The sequence below is a fragment of the Nannobrachium achirus genome (genome assembly GCF_963921795.1).
Source record: "Nannobrachium achirus genome assembly, chromosome: 19".
Taxonomy (NCBI): Eukaryota; Metazoa; Chordata; class Actinopteri; order Myctophiformes; family Myctophidae; genus Nannobrachium; species Nannobrachium achirus.
The window spans coordinates 4,567,276-4,581,953 of record NC_137826.1 but is presented as its reverse complement, the minus strand read 5'-3'; the positions used below and the strand labels follow the sequence as shown (position 1 = coordinate 4,581,953).

At 43.8% G+C, this 14,678-nt stretch overlaps 1 protein-coding gene across 1 annotated transcript; it reads right to left on the bottom strand.

The window, feature by feature from the left end:
• Nucleotides 1–6,644: 6,644 nt before the first annotated feature.
• Nucleotides 6,645–7,385, bottom strand: LOC308304158 (adenylate kinase 2, mitochondrial-like; the record flags this gene model as incomplete). The annotated part of the gene is made up of 1 exon (XM_080748717.1): nucleotides 6,645–7,385. The coding sequence occupies one exon, from the start codon at nucleotides 7,383–7,385 to the stop codon at nucleotides 6,645–6,647; it is 741 nt and encodes a 246-aa protein (XP_080604843.1).
• Nucleotides 7,386–14,678: the final 7,293 nt, after the last annotated feature.

Here is a 14,678-nt window from a genome sequence, read left to right as displayed (position 1 = left end):
ATGGCGTTTCAGGTTTTATGTCAATCATATTTATACAGCGCCTCGCACTGTCGCACATCAGAGTTGCCGTGCGACGACCCATAGTCTACCTTTTCTGAGCTGAGGTCTCGCAACAGGGTGTTTTAACAAAGAAACGAGCGTACCCTATATCCATATCAATAGACCTGTATAGGTGTTGAACGACCTTCGCGGGACGTCTCTAGAAGAGCGACCCCCCAAACATTGAATCAGCGCTGCAACACTGCTCGCACTTTAAACAGACAGCAAAATACGGACAATATTAAATCCTGTTGGTTATTGATTAATCACCAGATTGGAGAGAAGGGACTCGAGGTGAGCGTGGTTGGTTCATTCAGTCAAAAAATCCTTCTCACTTGCGAAAGTTGTGTTTCAAATCGTATCCGTTGACTGGCTGGTTATATAACTTAACTGACACAAAGTAGCCTATTTATAAACGGACTTGTGTGGATGAGAAACATATAAGTGAAATCCTGATCAACGACACGCGTTGAATTGTTTGTGCATCTTCTCTCTGCTGTGCGCACGACCTCACGTTGTGTCAAATGTTGGCAAAATGTGGTTCGCGGCCCCAACAGGAGCGGGACGGTCCTCGCACCAAGGAGCGGAGGAGAAACCTCGCTCCTCTCTTGCCAGTTGAATACCCATGCTCTACACTACTGTAGAGGGTAAAAAGAGCAGACTAAGTACAGAGTGAAAGGTCAGGTTTATTAAGTATTGACAGTTCAAGTGGTTAAATATCTGAAAACACAAATTGACATGAATCCAAAATACACTGATGATTGTGCTGTCAAACAATGAAACTATATGGAATCTATGAACAGGTTGTGAGTGTCCATGCTTCATCTCTCTCTCAGCTAAGGGGTCCCTGGCTGCTTCATCTCTCTCTCAGCTAAGGGGTCCCTGCTTCATCTCTCTCTCAGCTAAGGGGTCCCTGCTTCATCTCTCTCTCAGCTAAGGGGTCCCTGCTTCATCTCTCTCTCAGCTAAGGGGTCCCTGCTTCATCTCTCTCTCAGCTAAGGGGTCCCTGCTGCATCTCTCTCTCAGCTAAGGGGTCCTTGGACTGAAAACGTTGAAGACCCTTGGTGTAAAAGTATCTTCTGTACTCAGGAGAGTACAGACTCCATGTTGATACACCTGTGTAAAACAAATTGTGAGCACCGTCTGCTGGTGGTACGTGTCCAGGCACGAGTGCAGTGTCGACTCATTGTCATCGCTGCCCGACACATCTTCTTTCATGGGTTCTTTAGGAGGGTTGAACTCTTCGTGATAAGAGCGCCCACTTGCCTGGCGAATTAGCCTGCCACAGATCCAGCGGATTAGCAGAGAGTCATCAACAGAGAACTCAATCACTGCCCGAAATAATACATTTACATAGAGCCTTTGAAAATGTGCTAAGAAGACAACAGTACTTTCTGTTAAGACACCCAAAATGGCACCCTCTTGAAGAATTTAGAGGACACACTGGTCAGTAGTCTATGATGGGCGACAGTCTGCAGGCCAAAACCATGGCAGCTCTGCTGTGCTCTAGCTGGGGCCTGGCTGTTCGAGGCAGTTCCCTGAGAGACCAGCTCAGAAAGCAAGCTGTCCAGGTAGTTGGGGTCGGGCTAGTCATGGCCCGACAGTTTGGACATCATCTCCGTCTTATGGTGGATCTCATTCCACACACTGTCGGGCTCGCCCATGGTGCTGGATGTGCCAACGGTGAGGATGAGGCCTCCTTCAGCAGCTCCAGGACCTGTGTGTGTGTGCAGGGCGCAGGGGAGAAGCACAGAGGATGGAGTACAGCCACAGTAGGATGAGGCAGTAGCAGTGGAATGGAGTTCAGTAGCAGTGGGATGAAGTTCAGGATTTGTGTGTCCAGGATGCTTACCTATAACTGCATGCTTTTGCAAATGTGACTGCAGTAGCCTCCAAGGTGATTTTGGGAGAACATACCCTGCAACACTCCTCTTTTCCTTATCCCAGTATATCCTGTAAAGCAGGGAGAGGGGAAAAAATCATATTCACAAGTCACACGTCATAATGGCGAGAAGCGGCCTCCAGGGTTGCGCTTGCGTATCATCCAATACGGATCCGAAAAAAGGCTCTTATTGTTAGTCGAGGGTAGACTTGGTCTAAGTACTTGCTGCATGCCATGCACATGGCATGTGGGGTATTATTAGTGTGACACAAGAGACGGAGAGCTGGTGGAGGTTTCTATACCAAGTCTGGGACCTGATGGTAGCAACAAGTCACCACTTCATTCTGCATGAGGTCAAAACGCAATTATGACACAAATTATGTATTATCACACAAAGTATCTTCTGTACTCAGGAGAGTACAGACTCGATGTTGATACACCTGTGTAATTGTGAGCCAAAATAATAGTGAGTATCTGTTCACCCACCACAATGTCTTGTCTCTCCGTAGTCAGGGTTGGAATGGAGATGCAGAGGACTCAACCTGAGGTGGAGGCGCGGGCAGCAGCGCTGGTCGCACTGGTAGCAGAGAAGGTGGCTATGATGGCGGCAAAGACGACGTTGGGTGTCTGGGCGCCGTCCACAGCTGTGTGCAGGCCCTGTTTGCTGTAGTATTACACCAGAGACACCGTCTGCTGGTGGTACAGTGTCGACTCATTGTCATTGCTGCCCGTCACATCGTCTTTCATGGGTTCTTTGGGAGGGTTGAACTCTTCGTGATAAGAGCGTCCACTTGCCTGGTGAAAAATGGCACCGTCTCCTGAAGAATTTAGAGGACACATGGTCTCTGAGGGTACGACAGACGTGACAAGAATGCCTCGTCTCCTTCTTGGAGTACCACCTCTGACTTCGAGGAACTGAGAGTATACACTGGTAACTGTAAATATAGGTCAGGGAAGATAAAGCATTTTCACAAACACGTAAAGTTGACAGCACTATTGGACTACCAAGAATTTCTGGACAAAACATCTGTCTCTCTTCTATTCTGTGGGCAGTAAATTAGCTTTAAAAGTTTGAAGAAAATAATATACAGATCCTTCTGCCAGACTGGCACCCCCGCAATTAATTTCCAAAGCCATTTAACAAACCGCTACAAACTATAGGATCGTAGAACACAGAGAGGCAGTGTAGTGTCTCAGTAAATTATAGGATCATATGCAGAGAGACAGTGTAGTGTCTCAGTAAAGTATAGGATCATAGAATGCAGAGAGACAGCGTAGTGTCTCAGTAAAGTATAGGATCATAGAATGCAGAGAGACAGCGTAGTGTCTCAGTAAAGTGTAGGATCATAGAATGCAGAGAGACAGTGTAGTGTCTCAGTAAACTATAGGATCATAGAATGCAGAGAGGCAGTGTAGTGTCTCAGTAAACTATAGGATCATAGAATGCAGAGAGACAGTGTAGTGTCTCAGTAAAGTATAGGATCATAGAATGCAGAGAGACAGCGTAGTGTCTCAGTAAAGTGTAGGATCATAGAATGCAGAGAGACAGTGTAGTGTCTCAGTAAACTATACTATAGGATCATAGAATGCAGAGAGGCAGCGTAGTGTCTCAGTAAACTATAGGATCATAGAATGCAGAGACAGCGTAGTGTCTCAGTAAACTATAGGATCATAGAATGCAGAGAGACAGCGTAGTGTCTCAGTAAACTATAGGATCATAGAATGCAGAGAGACAGCGTAGCGTCTCAGTGAACTATAGGATCATAGAATGCAGAGAGACAGCGTAGCGTCTCAGTAAACTATAGGATCATAGAATGCAGAGAGACAGTGTAGTGTCTCAGTGAACTATAGGATCAGTAAACTATAGGATCATAGAATGCAGAGGCAGCGTAGTGTCTCAGTAAACTATAGGATCATAGAATGCAGAGAGACAGTGTAGTGTCTCAGTAAACTATAGGATCATAGAATGCAGAGAGACAGTGTAGTGTCTCAGTAAACTATAGGATCATAGAATGCAGAGAGACAGTGTAGTGTCTCAGTAAACTATAGGATCATAGAATGCAGAGAGACAGTGTAGTGTCTCAGTAAACTATAGGATCATAGAATGCAGAGAGACAGTGTAGTGTCTCAGTAAACTATAGGATCATAGAATGCAGAGAGACAGTGTAGTGTCTCAGTGAACTATAGGATCATAGAATGCAGAGAGACAGCGTAGCGTCTCAGTGAACTATAGGATCATAGAATGCAGAGAGACAGCGTAGCGTCTCAGTAAACTATAGGATCATAGAATGCAGAGAGACAGTGTAGTGTCTCAGTGAACTATAGGATCAGTAAACTATAGGATCATAGAATGCAGAGGCAGCGTAGTGTCTCAGTAAACTATAGGATCATAGAATGCAGAGAGACAGTGTAGTGTCTCAGTAAACTATAGGATCATAGAATGCAGAGAGACAGTGTAGTGTCTCAGTAAACTATAGGATCATAGAATGCAGAGAGACAGTGTAGTGTCTCAGTAAACTATAGGATCATAGAATGCAGAGAGACAGTGTAGTGTCTCAGTAAACTATAGGATCATAGAATGCAGAGAGACAGTGTAGTGTCTCAGTAAACTATAGGATCATAGAATGCAGAGAGACAGCGTAGCGTCTCAGTGAACTATAGGATCATAGAATGCAGAGAGACAGCGTAGCGTCTCAGTAAACTATAGGATCATAGAATGCAGAGAGACAGTGTAGTGTCTCAGTGAACTATAGGATCAGTAAACTATAGGATCATAGAATGCAGAGGCAGCGTAGTGTCTCAGTAAACTATAGGATCATAGAATGCAGAGAGACAGTGTAGTGTCTCAGTAAACTATAGGATCATAGAATGCAGAGAGACAGTGTAGTGTCTCAGTAAACTATAGGATCATAGAATGCAGAGAGACAGTGTAGTGTCTCAGTAAACTATAGGATCATAGAATGCAGAGAGACAGTGTAGTGTCTCAGTAAACTATAGGATCATAGAATGCAGAGAGACAGTGTAGTGTCTCAGTAAACTATAGGATCATAGAATGCAGAGAGACAGTGTAGTGTCTCAGTAAACTATAGGATCATAGAATGCAGATAGGATCATAGAATGCAGAGAGACAGCGTAGTGTCTCAGTGAACTATAGGATCATAGAATGCAGAGAGACAGCGTAGTGTCTCAGTGAACTATAGGATCATAGAATGCAGAGAGACAGCGTAGTGTCTCAGTGAACTATAGGATCATAGAATGCAGAGAGACAGTGTAGTGTCTCAGTAAACAATAGGATCATAGAAGGCAGAGAAATTCCTTATTTCTCGGGCCAGAGTCTGCCCCCTAGCCACTGGCCTGGGGGGCACTCTGGCCCATCGTGGCAGTCCTCTGGCTGGTTCCAGCTGCCTGCCTGCCTGCCCCACACACACACACACACACACACACACACACACACACACACACACACACACACACACACACACACACACACACACACACACACACACACACACACACACACACACACACACAGTAAGATGAAGATGTGAACAACCAAAACGTAGTTTTTTACAGTTTATATTTGACAGTACAGTTAAGAGTATTGTCAAGTTGATGCTTTTCTAATTTTTTGTAACAGATATTAGTCTATTCATGGAACAAAAGTGTTTTACTGTTGCATGTTGGAGCATTCGAGGTCTGAGGTATTTTGCTTTTGGCTCCAAACTCAGAGACCCTGCAAGAAATCTCTTTGAGTATGTGCCCCGCGTATCTGGAGAACCGTTCGTCCCACTGGCTTCAAAGGAATCTCCGTATGCAGAGCTGATGTCTGACATCACGGTTTTCTGGAACCGGCACTGTGTCTGCAACATAGTCTGACATAGTCTGAGGTACAGACAGATACAGAGATCTCCATAATGGGCATAAAGGGACACAGACAGACAGATACAGAGATCTCCATATATGGGCATAAAATGGACGCAGAAAGATATCTCCAATATGGGCATAGGACACAGGCAAATAAATGGTCACAACGGGTCCTATGACAACAGGTATAATGGGGTTTGCATTAAAGGGCGGGGCATTCATTCCCTATTTACATTGTTCCCGAGTAGGCCGGTCCCCGACTAGACGCTCGGACGCCCAAAGGAAAAATTGGGCGAAATACAACGATAACCCAAAGCAAATTATAATGCTATTTGGCCCTAAACCGAGAATACACAGTTGCAGTGTTATGATTTGTTTGGCAATGTAAGACATACTTTATCATGCCAATAAGGCTTTTGAAATTGAGAGAGACAGAGAGAGAGAGAGAGATTGTAAAAAGCATCCTTTGAGCTTTATTATTTGGGTTGTCATTAACAGTACATGGAATTCACTTATTCCTTTTTTGTTTTTGTTTTGCTTTTTTATGCCTTAATTGATAAGACAGTAGACTGACAGGAAACGGGCGGAGAGATGGGGAGTGACATGTGGCAAAGGTCATCCGGATCGGGAATCGAACGGGCAACGCCGCCAGGCATCCACACCTATGTGGCAATGCCTAAGTGGTATGCACCTGGACCAGTAGGCCAGCGGGCGGGCGCCCCGGGATTCACTTATTCCTGTCAGTGTAATATAAGAAACATGATGGGCTGACATCAACACCCAGCCATCTTTCCATCTGTTCACCCACCACAATGTCTCGTCTCTCTGTAGTCAGGGTTGGAATGGAGATGCGCAGGAATCAACATGAGGCGGAGGCGCGGGCAGCAGCGCTGGTCTCGCTGGTAGCAGAGAAGGTGGCTACGATGGCGCCAAAGACAACGTTGGGTGTCTGGGCGGCGTCCACAGCTGTGTGCAGGCCCTGTTTGCTGTAGTATTGCACCAGAGGCACCGTCTGCCGGTGGTACGCGTCCAGGCGCGAGCGCAGTGTCGACTCATTGTCATCGCTGCGCCTCATCAGGGGCTCACCCGTCACGTCGTCTTTCATGGGTTCTTTGGGAGGGTTGAACTCTTCGTGATAAGAGCGTCCACTTGCCTGGTGAATTAGCCTGCCACAGATCCTGCGGACCAGCAGAGAGTCATCATCAATAGAGAACTCAATCACTGAGTCCAGCTTCTCCTGTCTCTTGTCCATCAAGTCATCGAGCATCTCTGCTTGTTTGACTGTGCGGGGGAAACCATCCAACAAGAAGCCATTCTTGCAGGGTGGCGTGTCCAGGTTCTTCTCTATGAGTTCCAATACCATCTCGTCACTGACCAGTTTTCCAGCATCCATGGTCTCTTTAAGCCTCTTGCCGAGCTCGGAGCCTGATGCCACCATGGCCCTCAGCATGTCTCCAGTGGCCAGGTGGCAAACACCGTACTGATCTGCCAGCCTCGGGCCCTGCGTCCCTTTGCCGGCCCCGGGCGGACCGAGCAAAATCGCCCGAATCCCCTTTTGCATTTCGGCCTTGGCCTCTTTCAACTGTGTACTGGGGGCCATTGTAGACTTTTTGTCTAATGTTTCATCATAAGCCTCACATTTGACTGGGTCGGTGGGCGGGACACAAGGACCTGCTGGAAGAGACATTATCATATTATGATAATGATATGAGAAGCAATGACTGAATCAAAACCACACAATATCTGTCTGATATACACATGTTGACATCACTGTTCTCCAACATGGCAAAATCTCAATATGTTGATGTCCCGCTGTTTAATATAAATTAGGGAAAATCTATGTCTGTGTGTCTGTGTGCTGACGTCATCCAATGGGAATGACGGATTTGCGGATTGGTCCAACTGTCACAGCAGCATGCCTGCATCTCTTCGTTCCTTTCAGATGGATTGTCCAGCAGAACATTTTTACACGCCGGAACCAATGCAGATCTAACCATCAATTGCTCCTCTAAAAGAATGCAGTGCTGCTATGTGCCGCTGGCATGTACAGTATGTGTGTTTGTTTGGCGGCACAAACGTCCCGCAAGGTTTGACCATTCTGCAAATCCGTCATTCCCATTGGATGACGTCAGCACAGACACACGGACGTAGGTTTCCCTACTTTACCCTACTAGAGGTTTGCGCCTGCTGTGCCCGTTTTATAGTAAGATATTATGATGTTTTCTCAAGGGTTTTCTCCTTGGATAACTTCAGCGCATACACACAGACGCAGATTTCCCTAATAGACCTAATATTATGACATCACCCTTTACGTTCATATCTGGTCATATTTATATATGGTGATGACGTCATCACCCAATTGATGACGTCACTCTGTGTTTTTTCAAGGGTTTTCCCATTGGATAGAGGTTTGCGCCCGCTCCAGCCATTTTATAGAAAGATATTATGATGTCACATAAAGCTTGACAAATTATGTTGATTGGCCCATTTATAGTCTGGTTGGCTGAAATGTCACGTGAATCTCACCAATCCACCAATCCTCAAGATTTCTGGACATATGCCCATTTATGGCCATCGGATTGGCTACGGGCATAGATGGCGCAAAACATCACGGAATACGTTTGCAGCCAGGATTAATCTTCTCTCCAGAGGAGTGACTGTCGCGAAGTGCCCCGGTCGCCTCTCTCTTTCCTCATAGCCAGCGAGCCACGCAGGAAAGCTAGCCGCGAGCCGCACGCGGTAGTCGGCACCGGAGTAGGTGAAAAGATTGGTGATGCGAGGTCAGCACCGGAGCGAGCCACGAGTTTTCAGATCGTGACACACAAGCATAAATCATTCGAAGAGAATCCCAGTTTGTAAAATGAAAACACTGAGCAATAAACACTTGCGCAAACATCAAATTCTCTTAAAACAAATATCTCTGCTCCACTTTCATTTACTACATTCTCCTCTCTCTTCCACAGGGTGTTGTTCTATGATCCTAGGTGAAAAGCAAGATCAGGCTCTGAGTCTGCACTAGACGCAGTTACCATGATTGCTGCTGTGCTGATTACTACGGCAATGCAGAATCGTTATGATTCCTTTGTTAGTTGGCGTGCTTGCATGCAGACACATTTGGGACACCTCCGATTGGTTAGGATAGAGGGCACCGATCCACATTGAATCACTGCATTGGATGGGAAGGAATTACTTGCAAATCGTCTCATGTTATGGGGCGGAATTGTACTACTCGAGTAACCCAGGACACCCGGGTTGCGATTACTCCTACCGTAGGAGACGGTGTCGCATACATTAGAAGGCGCAGCTTGTGATTGGCTGGAGCGGAGGTCTGGAGCGCTCGGCTGTGTAGGCCTATCTCTTATTTGGTAGAAATGTGATTATATTGTAATGTCGGTTCACACCAACAAGGTGTGGCCACTTTAAGAATAGTTTCAATGAGATCCTTGACCCTCAAAACATAGGTCTAGACACCTTATTTGTTCATTTTAGTGCTATATTGGCTGAGACATAGTGACAGTCGATTTGTCAATAATGGCGGCACTAATTTGCATAAAAATGGTAGATGGGACTGGGACATGTTGACAACTTTTTAACATAGCTCATCATTTTCCGCATATGTTTTTCAATAAGGAAACATTGATTAAAAGGTATAGTGCAGAACTTTGGCTACAGAAAGAGTAATTTTCAAGATAGAAAGGTCATCTTGGGCTCAAATTGAAGCTTAGGGATATGGGAAGGTTGAGGAATGAGGCAGTGATATTCACCATAAAGTGCTGGGAATGAATCATCCTTATTGTTGTTTTCAATCGGACAGTATATTTTTGTGTGTTTCTGGGGATGATGCGGGTCATATTTAAAAATACAATCGTAGCACGCCCCAAAATCCTATTCGGTTACTTACCCCTATGTGTCAGGATACTCCATGCCCATTTTCAGACTTCCATGCCTATTTATGTAATTTCAGTGAATTAATATTTGGCTTTAAACAATTCCACCGGAGCCATATGCCAAAAGGGGGGTTTTGGGGTAGTAGGGACATTTTGACAACTTTCTAACATAGCTCATCACTTTCAGCAAATTTTTTCCAATAAGGAAACGCTGATTAGAAATACATTTCCGGGGGTGCATGAAAACCCCTTCTATCTACTAGACTATGTGCGTTGTGTCACGCATGCAGTTAATGGTCGATTTTGTCCCCTTATCTCACTCCATCTCTCTAGGTAGGTTCTATAGAACTCTGTGGCTGCAGCTGACGTCAAACTGATCATCAGGTCACGTCAACACTCACTGGAAACATTGAAAAACAGTGGTATAAGACTCTTACCATTAGAGCCACAGCATAGCAGGAAACACGTGATGAAATGGAAGCAGGCAACTTGAACATGAATGCGCCACACACTTAGAACATTGGACTTAAAGGAGTAGTTCACCCCCAAAATGACTTTTTTTCTATTGATTACTCATGCCATGGAGACTAGAGTTCAATAATATTTTTAGTTTTTTGTCACATTCCTAAGACAACAATTTGATTTGAGTACATTTACCCCCATTGATTCCGGATTCGAAACGGGTCCCCCCATCCGGAATGAATGGGGGTAAATTTATTGTTATCACATTTTTGTCTTAGTAATGCGACAAAAAACTAAAAATATTATTGAACTCTAGTCTCCATGGCATGAGTAATCAATAGAAAAAAAGTCATTTTGGGGGTGAACTACTCCTTTAAGATAAGACACACCTGCAATACAAACACAACAACATGAAAAGCTAAACTAATTATGACGTGAACATGTACTGTAAACACCAACTTTATCCACTTACTTGAGCCCTATATTCTTTGGCCCCCTCTTTTTTATACGTCCAAACGAAAAATCTGTCCCAAAAATAGCTGATCTACAAGCTCTCAACATGCCATGTTGCAGCGTATTGTGAGCTTCTAGATCTGATATTTTCTCCAAATGTTTGCCTATTATGACATGGTCAGAATCATGTTGTTCTGGATTGAGGTAGTTTTACAGTACTGATGTGTGATTCTTTGTTGTAATTGTGCAGCTACAAACCTCATCATCACATCCCTATCGTCACTGTCGGGCAGAAACCTCGTATCTCCAAGTTTCAAATTTGTAATTTATTTCGCAAAGCAAAGCCCTGCTTCATCATACAAGGCCGTCGCACAAAAGTAGTGAAATCGGCTGTTTTCACTAGTTTAAATCGTTTTTAAAATGATAAATGCAAAACGAACGGTTTTGGACATACAAGTTTTTCACCCGACAACGACGATATGTTTGTCCTCATGTGAAGACCCTGCTGCTGGTATTGTACAAACACAGTGCTGAGATCACTTAGCCCAATTATTGTATTATTATAAGTACTAATTTACACAATGTTGATGTATTGATATAATCCTTTGTGTGAGCAGTAACTGACAATTATCTCAAAGGCTCAATGCAAAATAACATAAAGGAAAACGCTTTCAGTATGCTGTCATATTTATGGTGGGCAGGCCTGTATAGGCTATTGTATGTTTGCATTTTGACTGTCCTTGTTTAAGTAACGATAATGCATTACATTTGTTATAATATTCTCTCTATTCAGTATGGCAGCAATGAAAAGTTCATTTTGTTCTCATTAGATTAGATTAGACTGACAGTTCATATTTGGACACACATAAAAATATCAGCATGCACCATCACTTCCCCTCTGCTACTCTCTGATGTCAAACCTTTACTCTCTGTGGTGCACTGCCACTTTTTGTGGCCGTAAGCTTATCTGATCATATCTGCCATCATCAACTGCTTGCAGTTTTTCATTAATATCAACCTGGCTAAATGTGTGGGGTACTGTCGACTGAAGTGACTAGTCTTCTTGTAGCTTCAAAAAATTTCTCTAACATCACAAAACACAAAACATGCGAGTACAGTCCAGAACTAACTCTAAATAAGGTAGCTTAATATCCTTTTCAATAATCCGTCGATGCATGCGTGTGTCGGTATTTTTTGTTAGGTGATTCAGAAAGGTGTGTGTGTGTGTGTGTGTGTGTGTGTGTGTGTGTGCGTGTGTGTGCGTGTGTGTGTGTGTGTGTGTGTGTGTGTGTGCGTGTGTATGCGCGTGTGTGTGTGTGTGTGTGTGTGTGTGTGTGTGTGTGTGTTTTGCAGAGAGGGGGTACATTTCCTGTGTGTGTGTGTGTGTGTGTGTGTGTGTGTGTGTGTGTGTGTGTGTGTGTGTGTGTGTTCTGAAAGTTGGCTTCTTAAATTAATAAAAAACTAGCCCTTACCCGCTCAAAGATATGAGCTCCGAAATGATGTGCAGTGTGTGGGTTATGGGATGTGCACTGTGCACACAGTATATGAGGGATGGAAAGTAACTTTAGCTGGTGCTTGCATGATAATATGTAGGAGCATCAATGTAAGAAATACCCGTTTCGTTTAATGGCTATAGAGATACTGTGTACCGATCGGCATGATTTTTGGACAACATCTGTAACAGGGCCAGACCCCCCCCCCCTAAACCCCTAAAGTTCTTTGCCTTTTTTTTTAAATAGTTCAAATAGCTGATCTACAAGCTCACAATGTGTGGATGTAGTATTTTAAAAGTATTTAAATTTAAAATGTTTTTCAAACTAGTAAAAAAAAAGGTAAAGAACCTTAGGGTTTAGCATGGACGGAAATAGGGCCCCTTATCTCACACCATCTCTTGGCTGAGTAACAGGTGGATCACACTCCGCCTATGGTTCTATGGAACTCTGTGGCTGCAGCTGATGAGGTCACATTGGCCATCAGGTCACGTCAACACTCACTGGAAACAGAAAAACAAACCATTGAAAGACTCTTACCATTAGAGCCAGACACATGCACACATAGACATCAAAGGGGGCTAGAAGAGGGCCATGTGAGAAATCAGGGCTGGAGGTTGTGAGTTGCCATCCAAGGAGTGTGTGTGTGTGTGTGCAAAGTTTGGCATGGATAGGGGCAACGGTGCCATGTATACACAATATTGTTGTGTGCAAAAAGCAACCTCATGGTGGCGCTAGAAGAGGGCATGTGAGAAATCAGGGGCGGAGGTTGTGGTTTGCCAGCCAGGGAGTGTGTGTGCAAAGTTTGGCATGGATAGGGGCAACGGTGCCGGAGATAAGAGTAGGGCCAAAAGTGTGACATGACGTGGCGGACAGACGGAGGGACTGACGGACAGCCGGTGGAGGTTTGGAACAATCAGATTCCAATCCGGATGTGACACAGATCTGATTCAGGCTGGATTTGGCTGCCAGTGTAAAAGAGGCCCTAGAGACTCATTCCCACATGTTCCTATAACTCCTGGGAACCTACGGCGCCGTATTAGGGCCATAGGTGAAGAAGAAATAATAATATTCTGAGATCAAACTCACACATTTCCAAGATTAAACTCGGAATCCTCTTTCAAGTTTAAACTTGTAAATGTCCGAGATTAAAAATGAGCACATTTTGGAGAAAATAAACTCGGAAACGTTTATTTAAAGAGGCACACTCATTTGAAGTGTTACATTTTCCATTTCAGATTAGACCTTAATGATAACAGCTACCTGGAAAACTCTGATGCATGCAGAGAAACCACATCCTGATGAAAAGATATAAGAGAGCTGAGAGCCGTCAAAAATAGAGATAGAAGATCACATGTCTTGTTAAGTGAAGGTCCAGTTCAGACTCAAGTGTGACTGAAATCAGCTAAGATATGTATCAAGTAGTGATGCTCTTCGCTTTATTCTGGAGCTCAGGTAGGACAATGATTGTTGACTGATGTCACATGCTTTTTTAAATTGTTGCATTGTCTTTAAATGGCTATTTAATCTGACTCACTGGGGTCTGAGCAATGAACCTGCCACCTATTGTTACACCGAGAATAGCCAGCAGACGACTTTAGAAAAACATTAATTGAGAATCTAGTTTGACATGACCAAAACCAATGTGCAAGTGATCCATATGTGCCACCTTACATCTACTGCAAAAGGGGGGATACATCAGGGATACTCTTGACTGAAAAGTTGGTCTTGTGTATAACTAACAATGAAGCACTTGATTCATGTGAAAAATATTATTTTGCATAGTAATAGTAATTTATGAATATGATTAATAGTCATATTAATCAATATGTCAAGTCATAATGTGAAGACGCATAACCCACGAGTCATCACAAAAAAGTGTTTATCAGGATAACAGCAGAGGTTAGGGGTTCTGCTTTACAACATGTGGCGGCTCTTTTATATTTCATGGCAAATGTGTGTTCCGCTTCGCTTGGTGTACACTATGTTGGGTTGTCGATCACACTATAATTCCCTTTTTGCATTTGAGCAGCCCCTTCACCCTCCAGAAAATGGATGCATATAAATACAAATTGAAATCTTCTGTTTGCTTTGTATGTTTTGTAAACACAAATTGCACATGACAGATAATAACAAATAAGTACAGCCTACTGAAATTCACATGCGTGCGTGCGTGCGTGCGTGCGTGCGTGCGTGCGTGCACTGTTAATTATTACCAGGATCTCACAACACATTACATTATTATTTCACCATATAATACTGTATTGTGAATATTACTGTGTAATCGCACAATGCTCTGTGATATCACAACAAATGACTGTACTATAAATTGTTATGGGGATTTCACAACACTTTATAATATATCTCACAATAAAATATTGTGTTCACAATGTTACTGTGATATCACTACCAATTACTGGTACCGATCTGCATTATGGGATTTGGCGCAATTTTTCTTCATTGTTGGAGGGAGAAGCAGTGAGTGAACTGGTGAAGACAAATTCAATGAAGACGAGTCCATTTCAATTCAAAGGAGCTTTCAGAAAAGTTGCTCTGATAAGGTAAGCCCGTCCTCTTTTTCCCCTTCAACAACGGTAGGTT